Genomic DNA, 15840 nt, shown 5'->3' on the forward strand with positions numbered 1-15840 from the left:
GATTTTTACGAGAGTACATAGTGGAGCACAGAAGCCAGCTTCCTGCAAACCTCTGCTTTCAAGTTTCTAGCCCCCAAGATTGGAAAAAATGTACTTGAAAATGTGTGGGCAACCCCTGCAGCAAACTTAAGGAGGCAGAACAGTTGAATAAGCTTTAGAATGGTGAGGGAAGGGGTGGTGTAGTGCCCCATAAAGCTCCTTGCCCCTCCCCCTGCATAGAAGCAGAATACATGACACACACATTGTACTTACTTTGTAAAGTCTGCTGCATACCAGTTACTACCCGCTGCAACTTAACACTGTAGGCCAGAGTCTCCCAGCAAGTGTTAGCTTGCAGGTAACCAAGGGGGAAAGCCAGGCCAGCCTTTCCCACCCTTGTGCTCTCTGGATGCTGACTGGGGCTGATGGGCATTGCAGTCTAAAACATCTGGAGGGCATCAGGCTAGTAAAGGCTGAGCCGGAGGGCTGCAGGCTCCCCATCCCTGCTCTGCAGGCCGCCCTTTTTGTCGTATTTCAGACTCGCAGGGATCTCGGCTCTGTTTGAAGTTGTTCTACTCCAATAAGAAATAGGAATTTATGTGGATTTGCTGATGACATGAGTTTCCTATAGCCAAATTCACTGACAGCTGCAGACAGGAAACTAAGGCCACACTTGCACTCTGCCAGTTTTCTTACCAAGAGGATGGAAAAGCGCTCTCCATACTGTCCCTCCTTGCCCCCAGCAAGTTCCCCAGCTCTTTCCCTATGCACGGGATTCTCTCTCACACACACATACACCCCTCAGCAAAAAACAAAACAGCCAGACACATTATACTCTGTTCCTCCCCCTTTATTTTATCAGAAAAGTGGCATGTGAGTTTTCTTCAAGGTGAGCTGGTTGTGCGTTAAGCCCCCAAATATCACACAAGAGGGGACAGCAAAACACAGAAAAAGGGCCGCACTTTCTGCTGGCAAAGTAATCTCAAAGGGGCAAAGTGCAGGGATCAAAAGCAGGCTATGAACTTTACTGCAAGAGCGAAATGGGGCCACCTGTGTGACCCAATCACATGGTCCCCTATCCTGCTGAGTGCCACAGCTTCCATGGAGAACAGAGGATGCCAGGTAGGTGGTCTGCAGATGCTGTTGGACTCCCAACTCCCATCACCCCTGTCTATTGGCCATGCTGGTTGGGACTCAAGGGAACTGGAGCCCAACAGCATCTGGAGAGCACCAAGTTGCCTACACCTGAAGTGTGTGCAGTACAAATGGAATACCGCTTTCCCCTGCAGGGTGTATTTTTCACAATGGCCAGCCATCCTTTAGCTTGCTATAAGTTATCTTCGCTCTGCCTTCATTCCATTACACAGTGATTTGCCCTTTGGCCTCTATGGCCTTCCAAACCTCCCTATCTTCAATAGAAGACCATCAATAGATATGCAGGTCTGTCTTCGGAGACTGTTTGGGTGCATTCTGCATCACTTTAAGTTTCCAGTTACTTACTGGTTGTGGCTGGGAAGCTGGAACATGCCCCACCAACATGGTGTATGCTTCCAGCCCCAGTTCAAACAGCAGGTGATTAAATTTAAAGCCCTTCAAAGTTACCTTAAGGACTACCTTTGCCCATATTAACCTGCCCGTCTCAAAGAACTACTTCTGAGATGCCCACTTTTAACTACAATTAGGTGGGTGGGTATACAGAACAAGGCCTTTTCAGCAGTGGCCTCCCACTATTCTAAGGCCAGGCAAGATTCATCCCTTTTTAATTGTAAACAGGTCTTAAAAACTTACTTCTTTACCATAGTTTTGGAGAGCTAATTCAGATCTTTAAACTAGCTTGGTTATTTTTGTTGTACTGGAGAGTATGCTGCTGGTTGGTGCAGCTTGGATGGTGACAGATACTTCAAATTGGTAGTGATGTTATTGTTGGGATTGTATGGATTTGTATTGTATATAGCTGTAAACCACTTTGAGTGTCTAAAAGTCTATAAAATAAAATGGGATTCTGCAGCAGTACAACAGTCATACTGCAGCACTATGAGAGCTATGTCGATATGCATCCTTGGACTGTAGTTGGTAAAGGTGCAGAAAGCCATTTGAAGGGTCCAGAATTTGCTAAAAGGCTGGAAGAGCAGCTACACTTGCTTCCTTGAGCCTCCAGGCATGGCACATGAGAACTGCTTAGCAGTCTTTCACAGGCCCAAATTTAGAACTGCTCCTGAATCCCCAAAGGGGCTACAATGGACTTACCAAGTTGCTTCCAGACAAACTTTGAAACAGCTAGGGCTAGCCTAGGGCTGGCACAGTGTGGAGCATCATGTACATAAGTCCACACACTCAGTGCGTCACGATGTAAAAAGTTTATAAAGAGTGGATCCATAGAACATCCCATTAATGAGAAAGCATATTTAAAGTTACGTCAAGAAATCCTGGCACTGCATCCATCAACCCCAATTTTAAGGAGGTCTCCTTTGGATGGGACCCGGGTTACCAGACACAAGAAGATGCTTGCAGCTCTTGGCTTTAGAAGAGACAGCAAGCACTCAGCACAAAACCTGGCAGGCAACTGTGTGTCCAACTGACAGATCAGCATTACAAATGAAAAAGGATGGATAAATGGGTAGAGAGGAGAAACAGTGTTACGGAATCCAGTATGAGTGAATGTTTCTCAGCAAGGCTGCAGCAGCAAGCTCATACAAGAGTTCAGATTCAACTATTCAGGTCCAAGTGACACAAGAGAGATTCAGGAAACCCATTCCTTCTTACGACATCACACCCACTTCATTGGGCCAGCTGTTTCCAGCCACGCTTGACCTAAAAGGTAAAATGTTCACACACACACACACACACACACACACACACACACACACACACACACACACACACACACACACACACACACACACACACACACACACACACACACAATAGCTAGCTGATTTACACACAGCACATTACAAAATGCTAAAATGCAGATGTGATGCCATTTATGCAACCCCCAGTGGCTGCATCAAATTCCCCAGAGAATGATCCATTCTCAAATTATACTTTCCTAGAGCGGACTAGGGTTTCTGTGGCCCACCAGACATTGCTAGACTACAACTCCCATCATTCCTGACCATTGCCCATGCTGGCTGGGGCTGATGGGAGTTGGGGGAGGACACAGGTACCTCATCCTCCTGCCCTAGATGAAGAGCTGAACTCCTGTTCCATTACCTCCCCATCTACTCCCACAAAAGGATCATAACGTCATGCAGGAACCACCATGGTTACTCATATACTTTGGTCCAAACACATGTGTGAGACACAGATGAAGAAATCAGAACTCTCTTCCCTGACCTGAGCATTAGAGTCTAAATATATGTTTTGTTTCAACATACATACAGGTGCAAGGCCCTGGGCAGGTAGACAAGACATTAGCAACTGGCCCTCAAAAGGATTGGGGGGGGTATTCCTTCCGAATTTCATAGGGCAAATCTTCAACAAACACCAAGGGCAGTGTCAGTATAGCTGTTATTAGCTTCACCTAAATCAGGTGTGGGGAACCTGTGGCTCTCCAGCTACTGCTAGACTACAGCTCCCAGTATCTCTGGGCATTGGCCATCCTGGCTGAGGCTTACTGGAATTGGACAACAACATCTGGAGGGCCACAAGGTTTCCCCATTTCTGGTCTAAATCTTACTTTAAAACATCAAACACCATCATTTAAAAAGTGCCAAGAGAAGAATGGTGGCAGGGGACTGTTAGGCACACAAATATCCACAGGTTCTTTCTCTCTAAAAAGCTGTGAGCAACGGCTACAAAGGGGGGCGGGGAGGCAACAAAGGGCATTGGTCAAAATTGTTTTCTCTTAAAATGGGATTCATGACTTGTTCTTATGAAAATACAGATCTGTATGAAAGGAGTCTGAGCCAGCTTCTTCACATCTTTGGGCCTTCACCGTGCACTTCACAAGCAACAACCACTACAACAAAATGGCTGCCGTCTTGCTAATGAAAGATGCAATGAAGGTCACCCTGCCAGTTTCTTCAGACTTCGCAAGTTATACACTTTTAAAAAATGTACAGGAAGGAAATACATGGGGCCCAGGAGGACTTAGACCAGAAACGTGGTCTTGCTGTGCATCTTGAGTCATTCTTCAAAGAAAGGACAAAAACTCTTGTGGAAGTTAAGCACGCACACACACGACTGACAGAGCTAGCCAAAGTGACTGGATAAAAGCAATTAGGGACATTCCCTAATTAAACCAGCAGAAAGAGAGAGGAAAAAGCAGAGGCGGAAGCAGGCCGTCAGCCCCTTGCAGGCTCCTTCCTTGCTAGCATCTTCCTCCAAAGAGTCTGTGCAAATATCCAGTGGACCTCCCCGCCCTCTCCGTGCCTCCTCTCCTTGGTGGAATTAAAGTCCAGGTTTTTAGAAGTCACTGAGAATGCTGATGTCTGCAAACTCATTTCTGTACCGATGAGAGTATAAGCTGAGGAGGAAGGCCCACTTGAAGGAGATGACGCTCCAGACGCAGGACAGGTAGTAGCTCTTTGGGTCTTTCAGAGCTAAACAGAAGAACAAGGACAGTTAAAACATTTTAAAAACAACAACAACTTCCCTTATTACTTAAGACTCCCAGACAACTTGATGAGTTACCACAACCAATTCAAGTAAAGCCAATGAAACAAACACCACCTATATGAATTGCTATGCTGGACAGACTACAGCAGGGATGAGGAACCTGTGGCCCTCCAGATGTTGCACTCCAGACCCCCTTAGACCCAGCCAATATGGCTAATGCTTAAGGATGATGGGAGTTGTAGCCCAGCAGCATCAGGAGGGCCCACGTGATCCCTTTCCCTAGGCTACAGCAACTAGGACTCTTGCCTTTGTCAGCAGCTAGCCATACGCTAAGGTAAACATACCCCAGAACTTACATTGATGTTGGGTGATGGCTAAGGCCAGGAATGTGCAGAAGCCCACCAGAGACAGTATGGCGAAGAGAACACCAACGAAGAGGAAGAACCTCAACCCTTTCAACCAAGTCCTCCAATAATCCTGTACGTACATCACATGTGTGATTAGGGCCCAGAGTGCCAGCACCCCTGTTGGAGGAAAAATGAAGAATCAGTACCAATGGGGATACAAGCTCCACGGGAGATCATCAAACTCCACACGGGCTTTACAGGAGGAGCGGGGAAGCCTGTGGCCCTCCAGACACTGTTGGATTCCAAGTCCCATCAGCCATGCCCATTGGCCATGCTGGCTGGGGAAAATGGGGGGTGGAGTCCAACAATACTTAGAGGGCAACATATTGGTTTATAAACAGAACAGAACATAGTTCTGGCATGAAAACGTTTTTTAAAAACTGTTTTGTTCTCTTCCACATCAGGAAGTTCACCTACAGACTTTTACATCCCTCCATCCCAAATAAAACTAGGGAGAGGACACAGTGTAAGGAATGCCCTCCTGTGGTGAAAAACGCTGCTGCAGGCAACAATCAACAGCAGTGAATGAGCGGACAGGGATCTGCAGCCACTTCAGGGATGCCCTGAAGGACTAGCCACAGGTTTATTTACACACCTATGTCAGAATGCCTCAGCCCTGAGAGGAGAATGCAGAAGCAGCATGAAGGAGAGGTCACAGTCTCCAGCACCAGGAGTTTTGAACCCTACAAGAGGGAAAACTGAGGGCATGGGGAAAGGATTAAGCACCCCATAATTAGTAACTGGGGGCAATCCACTGTTACTGGTTCGGCCAGCCAAGCTGTAGGCAGCAAAAGAGGTTACTGAGTGTGAATGAGATTGAATCATCTGCAAAACTGATCTTGACATTTGCACCCCTGATGGATAACGTGTTCAGACCAAGGATGGGGAATCTTTGGTCCTCCACGTGATGCTGGATTCCAACTCCCAACAGCCCCAGCTGGCATGGCCAAAAGGCGATTGGAGCTGGAGTGCAGCAACATCTGGGGGGTGGGGCAACAGGTTCCCCATCTCTGGCATAGTCCTTACACCCACCCCAAGCTGGAGGTCTACATCAGACTGAGGCTGCAATCCTAACCCCACTTACCTGGCTGTAAACCCCATTTAAATCAGTTGGACTTACTTCTGAGTAAGCATGGTTAGGACTGCATTATTATTCTAGAAGAACTATGAATGTGCAATACAAAAAGACAAGACTGGATTTCTGCAAGTTCTGGTGGCGGAGGAACAGGAAGTTCCAGAGTGCTTTTCTACCTCTGAAGAAAGGGGAACTTCCCAGATTGCGCATGCAAGTTCCCAGAGAGAGGCTGCAGAAACACAGGCTTCGGGTCTACTTTTAAAATAATAAGGATGTGAAAAAATGCAGAGTCACCCTTTCGCTCTGAAGCTGCTTTTCCAAGCAGGAAGCATGTGGTCAGAGGTTCACCCTCACAAGTCACGAACTGATTCAGCACCCGAGGCAGCCTCCTCATGTGAAGGAACACCTGACGCTGCACTTCAGAAAACCATGACTTTGGAAAGGAAGTCTTTGTAGTGACTTGGCAAAAAAATTGGACAAATTCAAGAAATTTGCAAAAGTCTCAGTGCGAGAGCTTCTAAGTTCACAACAGCCTCTGAACTTGAATGAACCCCCGGACAAAGTAAGTGCAGGGTTGCCGGCATTGCTAGTTACAGCGATTCAGTTTACAGAAGATTTTGAGTTTGGAAAATGTTCCTAATTTTTCTTGACACTCAGATCAACAGGGATCTGATATAGGGTGGGGCTTAAAATCATCATTAATTAACCCACCCTTATCTTATCACCCCACTAGTCTGGGCTGGGGAGGGCAACTCTTCCCCTGGGACATGCAAATGTCTTCTCTATGGCTCCCCCTCCTGCCCTCCCGGGTGAATACAAACAATTGTGATAAGGCCATACAGCTGAGAATGCTCTTTTTGGTCCAGCTCCAGGACAAACAAACTCTTGCCTGGCTCAGCTGGGCTGATCCTCAATACAGTTGTTTTCAACAACTTACCCCCCTCTTGCATGCCTGCTGGAATGAGATAAGTGACATCAGCAACTGCCAGGGAGGGAGGGGGAATACATTCAAGGGAGGCATCATTTTGCAACCCAGCGCTGCCCCCATCCCTGAAGACACTAATCCTTTTGGCTGACACCCACCCGGCCTTGCACCTTAGCTCATCTCTTGGTAAAAGTCCAAGTTTGTGTTCCAGAAGCAGAACAGCACCAGAGGGCGGTACTAAAACTCACCAGGTCAGGCAAGAAACATTTGAGATCATGGATCTAAACAGGAGCAGCCTTGCCTCCTTCACATTTTTACACACACACGAAAAAAGAACCTGCAGGATCCTGACTCCTGAGACGTATCTGCCTCTCTAGCAGAGCTTGGAAAAGTTACTTTTTTGAACTACAACTCCCATCAGCCCAATCCAGTGGCCATGCTGGCTGGGGCTGATGGGAGTTGTAGTTCAAAAAAGTAACTTTTCCAAGCTCTGCTCTCTAGAATCTCCAGCTGTCAGAGACCTCCCTAATTTGAGCCTCAGAGCTCCTGCAGTGCCCTCAATTCTCACTGTGTGTTCCTGCTGGCAACTGTGGCTCTTAGAAATGACTGAGGCAGCCGGCTGGATAACAGCCTTGGCTGCTTGGAGGTACCCTATGCTGCAAGTGCACAATTGCAAGGAAGTGAACATGCTTCATGTGGGAACAAAACCACAACTGAAAGGTGATTTCACACAGACCTTAACTAACAAGGCATCAGGTTTGGCAGGAAACTCCTTGGAGCAATTAGCTGCATGCAGTCTAACGTCAAAGTGCTGAGCCTGGCTGATGACGCTCATCAAGGAAGCCTGTTCTCCCACACAGGGAGCAGGCTGCAACACTCGCACTTGAAATTCCCAGCCAGTTGAAAACACACATTCCATGCAATGCTAAGCACTGGGGGGAAATGGCAATGTTCCCAGACTGCAGAATTCATTCTGCTTCCAGTACAAAATTTCCTACGACTGCATGGATTTGTCAAAGATAGTCAATTCAGTCTATCTGTGTCCTACTTCTGGTTAGATAGTGTGCTGGGTTAGGTGGTGGATTTCTGGTCTGAGCCACACCAGCAATTCTTAGGAACAGTAGGAGTAAGAAGAACTTCAGGCCAAAATCTTATTGGATAATGCCAGGCATTTTGGAGCACTTATTAAAGAAAGCTAGTGAACAATTGCAGGAGGGCTTGCAACGTACCTGTTGACAATGGCATAAGGGCTTTTTATTGGGGCTATCTTTAAAGAGTACTAGACATTATCACATTCCAACATGTGTCGGCAAAACCTGCATAATAGCTGTTCAGGTGCATATTTCCCTGCATGTCCCATGTAAGACTTCTATAGAGTGAGTGACTGTGTGTGTGTGTGTGTGAGTGAGCGAGCGAGTGAGCAAGAGAGATTAGTGGGGAATTTTACACACGAACATACACATCTGCTTTATTGTGGAGATAGTGCTGTCTACAAACAGAATATTTTCTGGTTTTACAGAATGCTACCACCCATCTAATTCAGGGGCAGTGAACCTGTGGCCCTCCAGATGCTTATGGATCCCAACTCCCATCACCCCCAGTCAGCATGGCTAATGGTCAGGGATGATGGAGAATGAAGTCCAACATCTGGAGGACCGACAGGTTCCCCACCCCTGACCTCATCCAACAATCTCACTACAAAACAAAAATTACTCAGAGTACAGTACAGTTCAAAAAGACTATTCCCTGTACACGATGCAATGCCCTTTCACACAACACAGGGCAGGTTGACGCCATACATTTAAAGAACATCCAATGCACACTCAACACATACAAGACTTCTCCCAAAGAATCCTGGGAACTGCGATTTTCTCCTCAGAGAACTACAAATTCCCAGCACCCTTAGCAAATTACAATTCCCACGATTCTTTGTGGGAAGATATGGGCTTTAAATGTGCATTGGATGGGCTTTAAATGTATGGTGTAGACCTGCCCACAGACAGTTGTTTGCTTCTCCCATCCTTCACATCCACACTGTTCTTTTTTTCTAGTTGTCTAGCAAAGCCTCCTCCTTTGGAGAAAACCTTAATCCAAAACTTTGCTCTATCCAACAGACTGAACTACCAGCAAGGCTTAAATATAGAAAAGAAAAAAAAAAAGCCTCTTTAGAATAAATGTCACCACCACGCAGGCTCACTCTCAACCTGTCCTCACTTGCTTTCCTTGTGCACTCCTGAGTACCACTCACCCTATGAAGTGGGGTGCTTCAATTAGAACTGTGGGGAAGCCCCCATGGCATAGATCAGGGATGGGGAACCTGTGGCCCTCCAGATATTATTGCAGTCCACCTCCCATCAGCCTCAGCAAGTGTGGCCAAAGGGCAAGGATGAGAGGAGATGTAGTCCATCAACATCTGGAGAGCCACAGGCATGCCCGCCCTTAGCATGTGCAGGGCCCGGGGCAAAAGCATAGTTGCCCCCCCCACATTCTTTCCCTCTCTCTATATATATTGAGAGAGAGAGAGAGAGAGATTTTATTTATGAATATATGTAATTATAATATTTACATATCATTATTCCCTTTGGAAAATAGTGACTGGTGCTCCTCTTTTGACAGATGTGGGAATAAGGCTAAGAGAAAGTGACTTTGCTAAGGTATATTTTCTTGGCTGAGCTAGGGTTTGCACCTGGATTTCCCATATTCAAATAAAATACTTTTCAGTAGCAAATACTTTTCAGTAGAGCACAGTGATGCTTTATCCTCACATGCCGTAATATTGGTAAGTTTTGCCTATAGAATTGTCACTAGAATTTCAAGAACCTGGTGTCAATTCTGTTCCTATTGATATATTAACTGCATTAGAAACATCAGGTTCAGCAAGAGCATCTAGGCCAGCATTAAGTTCTTTCTGAAACATTTTGTTTCTATGATTTCTTTTTCTCCAAACTGAAAGTCAAATATTTGTATTCACAGAATGATAGTGAAACAAATGGTTGCAGTTTCTTACTTTTTAAGTGAGATGGACTGATTATACACCACAGTGATGCACAGGGCTAGCGTGAAACACATCTGAGAACACCTAAGTTATCTGAGCGGCGGCAGCGGCGGCTTGTAATTTTAGCAAATGGGAGCTGCTGCGGCTACTTTTTACGCGCAGCTCCTATTTGCAGCCTTAAGCTCCAGACGGCGGCGGCTGCTCGTATTTTCAGCCGCAGTTTCCCGGTCAGGCCGCTAAAAGTACGAGTGCCGCCTCCTGAGAGTAACAGAGCTGGCGGCAAAGGGGCAAAAAGGTTGCAAGGAGAGCCACAGGTGCGGACTCCCAGCAAGGCTCATCTCACTGGAGACGTGAGCCCAAACAGGGGAAGGGCAGCCGCCGAAGCCCCCAACAAAGGGGCTGAGGAGGGGGGAAGAAAGTAAAAAAAACGCACCGCCAAGTGCAGGGCCCCTCAAAGCGTGGGGCCGGGGGCAACTGCCCCGCTTCCCGGTTCCTAGGGGCGGCTCTGGCCACAGGCTCCCTATCCCGTGCATATAGAGCCCTACAGTGGTATGAAAGAATAGCAAATACTCTGTGGAGTGGAAGCTAAATAAAGCTGTACTTTGAATTCACATAGGGAATTTCTCTCCTCTGAATGGTCTTGAAAGCAAAGAAACAGCCGCCCCTTCGTGACCCACTGTGTGTACATCTATACAGAAAGGATGGGGAAACCTGTGGCCCTCCAGCTGTTGCTGGACTTCAGCTCCCATCATATCTGACCACTGGCTGTGCTGGCTGGAGCTGATGGGACTTGAGAGTCTGCCAGCTTCCGGGGGACCCACAGGTTCCCCCATCCCTGTTCTAGAGTATGACAGAACTAGGAACCAGCTTCCATAAAAAGAGATGATTCAGAACACAATGTATTCTAAAAGCACTAGCTACTGCATAAGGATGAGTAGCATATAACAGCTCTTTGGAAGAGCACATACTTTGCACACAGAAGGTCTCCAAACTCAGTCTCTGGGGCAGAGGGAAACTGCATTTACAGGAACTGGGGACCAGAAAAGATATCCGCCTGAGACCCTGAACAGCCACTGTCAGGCACAGCAGGCAGTACTGAGAAAGATGGACCAACAGTCCAAGTCAGTATTAAGAAGCTTCATATGTTGCAACCGCCTTTCTGCAAATAAGCCAAGTCATCAGAACTTCAGCGATGACTGTTAATTATTTTCTATTACTATGCAATTTGCTTTATGATGCTTCTCATTTGACTTAATTTCCTTCTTAACAGTGTTATGATCAGGGACTGAAAAATATTTCTAGGCTCCAAGACGAGCACCTGGGTCATCCCACCCCCTCCCCGCTTCCAATACTGGTTGTTATCATTCCCATTTTATAGATAGGATAACCAAAGCCTAGAGATTATATCAACAGCACCACCCAGTAAAGCCAGAGACGCTGGGATTTGAACCTGAGCTCCTTCAGAGCTCAAATCCAACAACGCTCTGGTTTAAACCAGTTCTTCATCAATGCTTCCAGAACCGTGATCAGAAATTCATTGGGGGTTAAAAAAATTTTTTAACGAAGGTGATCGCAACAGGATGACAGTTGCCCTGACAACTACTACAGAAGTACAAAAAGAAAGTAGCCAGATTCCCATCATGCAATGCTCCACCTTGGCATGAACTGACAATTATGAGATCTTATATGTTCTTCATGTTGCCTGTCTATGTGAGAGGAGTGTGATGCTGGGCAAGGGGACACAGAGAGACTAGAAACACATTACGAATCTAGTGCAGACAAACTCAAAAACACATCGGTTGATATTTCCATGCAGGAAAACATACGCACAGCAAACCAAAAACAGGTTGCAAGCAGCTGTATGTTTGCTACATGTAAGAAAAAGAAGAAGTTGTACGTAAAGGGGCCTCAACTTCAGCAGGTGCAAAAATAAAAATAAATGAAGTTATACTAGGCCTGCAATTTTGAGTAAACCTGCACAGGATTGCATGGCCTAACACTGCACACATGCACGTAAAAAGCTTTTAAAATCTCCTTCCTGCAGTTGGAATACACAGAAATGCAGCTCCTTTGGTCAGCATGAAGAAGAAAGTGCCGAAATTCCTTTATTAAATTCCTTTAATAAATTCCTTTATTAAAAAGGTATAGATAAACCCTGTCCTCCTTGGCATTTGTTAAGAATGGGGGAGGATAAGCTGGGAAAATTTTCAGTTACTTGCTTGACCCAACTGCTAATAATTGAATGCTGGTATTTTTAAAACATTGATAAATCAATTTTTTCATAGAAGGCTAGATCCTAAATATCAGATGCATTGGTGGATCCCTAAAACCTAAACGCCAATCTGGTGTTGTGGTTAGTGTGCTGGACTAGGGCCTGAAAGACCAGGGTTCAAATCCCCACTCAGCTCATTTGGGCCAGTTATATTCTGTCAGCCTGAACTACCTCACAGGGTTGTTGGGAGGATAACATTAAGAGAAGGAAAACCATGTACACCACCTTAGGCTCCTTAGAGGAAAGGTATAAATGTGATAATTAATTAAGATATAAGATAAAATATTCCTCCCTCCTCCCATGTAATTATTATGTCACAATTAGTCTTCATTATATAGGCTAGAGTGCTGTTAATGGTTAAGGTGTTGGATTAGAAGCTCACTAGACAATGACAGGCCAGTTACCATCTCTCAGCCTAACCTACCTCAAGGGTGGCTGAGAGGTTAAAATGTCAAAAGCTCTTCAGAGAAAAAAGTGAAGCATAAATTATTATTACTATTATTATTGTTTATATCCCACCCTTTCTCCCAGATGGAGCCCAGGGTGGCACATATTAATAAAACACACATTAGCTACTACTTGCCACATTTTAATCACTGCTTTGTGTAAGTATTACTTACAACTGTAAAAAAGCACCTCAATACTTTAAATTGCACTATGAAACATTTTTTTAAAAAGGAGATGACTTTTAACACTCATGGGACAGAACTGCAGGAACACTAAGTTGTTGTTTTTTAAGGCTCTCATGTTTTTAACATGTTATCTGGTGGATGGAGGCACCAAAAATAAACATAAGAAATAAAATATGAATTGACCTGTAATGCCAAACTGTAAACAACTCTCCTCTAGCTGGTAAGAGGCCTCAATTTTCAGACCTGCCTTCAAGCTGTTGATCTGCTACATGAAAGCTAAACATGCAGGTGTAGGCAGTGTATTCAAAGCAAGTTGTGGACGAGTAACTTATTTTCGTGAACTTCTTTGCAAAGGCTGCCCTGTGACAATTATCACTCATCAGCAAGATGGTGAAAGTGTGGGGAAAGCGAACTGGCGGGGGTGGGGGAGAAGGAGGGAAGACTGAGATTAACTCCTCTAACAGACCCTTTCCAAAGCAAAAAATGTAGGTGACGTTTTCCCCACCCTGCGTTTATGACTGAAAGATATGGTAGTTATTCTAGAGTCGAATAGTATACACCCATGGCTGTACTCGATAAGATTTCTGATTTTACTTCCCTGCCAGCCTTCTAAGGGACAAGAGTGGCGGCACCGCCGGGCATCACCTATCTGATTCCTTAGAGGAAGACGGGAAGCCACCCTGATGGGCTCCTTGGAAGATGAAGACCAAGGAAGCCACAACCGCGACCCACTCACATACCCTGCTTTACAAACACGGGCATACATACAAATTCCCTTCCCTATCCTCGTTCCTTCCAGCCGCTGACGACTTACCCGAGAGTCCTCCGGCGGCGGCGGTGCAAGGCTGTCGCAGGCTCGGCGCCAGGTTCCATACCAGAAAGACCGACAGTCCCGAAATGGTCCCGGCCGCCGAGTAGGCCAGACGGATCGCGAGCTTCCTAGTCACCGCCATCCCCGTGCCGAGCCAGGCCGCCAGCGCACCGGGCACGGTAGATGAGACTGAGCGACCCACCGGCGCGGTGTCCAAGGATCGCTCTGCCCTGGCTCCACCTACCCGGCTTGGCGGCTAAGCCCGGGTTTGCAGCGGCTCCCAGCGGCTGGGGGGACTCAGCGCCAGCGGCGGGTTATAGGCAAGGAGTTCCAGCTCCCGCGGGTCTGCAAACGGTATTATGAAACAGGCGTCGTTTTATACGTGCAGAGCGGTGCTGCCAGAGTATAACTTTAGGGGCAGAAGCCCAAGGCCCCAAACGCTAAATGTAAAGGTGGGTGGAGTGAATTGCCAATGACCTGTAGTAACAATTCAGAGACCTTGTCTCCCATTCCCAAAATATTTCTGCAGACGCTCTTGAGACCCGCTCAGCAGCGTGGTCAGGACGGCCCCCAGACGCAGCACGGTTGGTTTGCTACATTTTTAAAAAGTAAAGAATATGACCTTGTACTTAAAACAATTTCAAATACTACTCAACACGATTTAAAGAGCCCTCCCCACACAAGTCCAGAGTCTAAAAACGCACCACTGTCTTGTGTATGATACTAGATTATTTTTCATTTTGTATACCAGCATTTATTTTATTTTTTTCAATTTGGGGCAGATCCTCACTATACGTTTAATGAATGCACATCCAACACAGACTTGCTCCAAAGAATCCTGGAAACTCTGGTTTCCCCCTAACAGAGCAACAAATTTCCAGCACCCTTAACAAACTATAGTTCCCATGATTATTTGGAGGAAGTCATGAGATGTGGCTTCTGTGGCTCTCCAGATGTATCCAACTCCCATCAGCCCTAAGCAGCATGGCGAATTATAAGGGAGTTGTAGTCCAACAATGCCTGGAAAGCAGGGCCGGCGCCAAAGGGCACCCAGGTCGGGCGCTGGCTGAGGGTCCTGCAGCCCTCGGGGCCCCTGAACAGCCCCTTGTTAGGATGGGGGAGTAGTGCTTCCCTGCCACGGATCACAGGGAGGAAGCTCCAGGCCTCCCGCCTGTTCACACGCTCCACTTGCCTCTCCTGTCTTCTGCTGCTCGCGCACTGTGCGCGCAGGGCTGCCAACAAGATGGTGGTGGAGGCTTTTTTAAGGGACTGATGCATGCCGTGCATGCGTGCCGTCAACCAAGATGGTGGCAGGGGTATAAGGCCCTTAGAGAAGCCTCCACCGGTATCTTGGTTGTTGGCAGCCGTGCTTGTGTAGCGTATGCAGTAGCAGGACGCAGGAGAGAGGTAGGTGGAACGGGCAGGAGCTGTGGACCTGGGGCAGGCTGGTGCCCACAGGCCCAGTCATGCCTGGCTGCGTGCATGCATACAGGTGCTGGGGCCTGGGGCTGGCTGATGACCAAGTGTCCCGGCATGCCTGGCGCTGGCCCTGCTGGAAGGTCACAGGATCCCCCACCCTGGACTGTGGGAAAGCTGTGGGCATAATTTATCTTCATATCAGCAAAGCACTTGATAAATGCAGCCAGTGTGGCGTAGTGGTTAGAGTGTCAGACTACAACCTGGGAGACCAGGGTTCGAATCCCCATAGCCATGAAGCTCACTGGGTGACATTGGGCCAGTCATTGCCTCTCGGAGGACGTCAGTGGTAAACCACCTCTGAATACCGATTACCATGAAAACCCTATTCATAGGGTCGCCATGAGTCGGAATTGACTTGAAGGCAGTCCATTTCATTTTCAGGTGGCAGTACCACTGGATTCGCAGCAAGATGGAAAACAACTGAAAGAGCATTCATCAGTGGCTCCAATTGCTATCAAATCTGTGGATAACACAAACTGGGAGGGATAGCCAACACCTCAGAAGACAGGAATAAAATTCACCAGAAACAAATGCAAAGTTCTAAATGTAGGCAAAAATGATCAAATGAACAGCTATAAAATGGGGGATACCTACCTTGATGGTAGTGCATTTGAAGGGGATCTCGGGATTGCAGTTGATCATAGGCTGAATATGAGACAGCAGTGTGATCCAGACACACACCAAAAAAAGAATGAAATTCTGCAT

General features: G+C 46.8%; 1 protein-coding gene across 1 annotated transcript; it reads right to left on the reverse strand.

The window, feature by feature from the left end:
• Positions 1 to 808: 808 nt before the first annotated feature.
• On the reverse strand, positions 809 to 14173 carry SLC48A1 (solute carrier family 48 member 1). The gene is made up of 3 exons (XM_061614542.1): positions 13660 to 14173; positions 4896 to 5063; positions 809 to 4523 (listed from the first exon to the last, which is right to left on the reverse strand). Exons 1-3 carry the CDS (start codon positions 13796 to 13798, stop codon positions 4387 to 4389), a joined length of 444 nt encoding a protein of 147 aa, XP_061470526.1. The 5' UTR covers positions 13799 to 14173; the 3' UTR covers positions 809 to 4386.
• Positions 14174 to 15840: the final 1667 nt, after the last annotated feature.

Source organism: Rhineura floridana, chromosome 3, assembly GCF_030035675.1.
Source record: "Rhineura floridana isolate rRhiFlo1 chromosome 3, rRhiFlo1.hap2, whole genome shotgun sequence".
NCBI classification, from domain to species: Eukaryota; Metazoa; Chordata; class Lepidosauria; order Squamata; family Rhineuridae; genus Rhineura; species Rhineura floridana.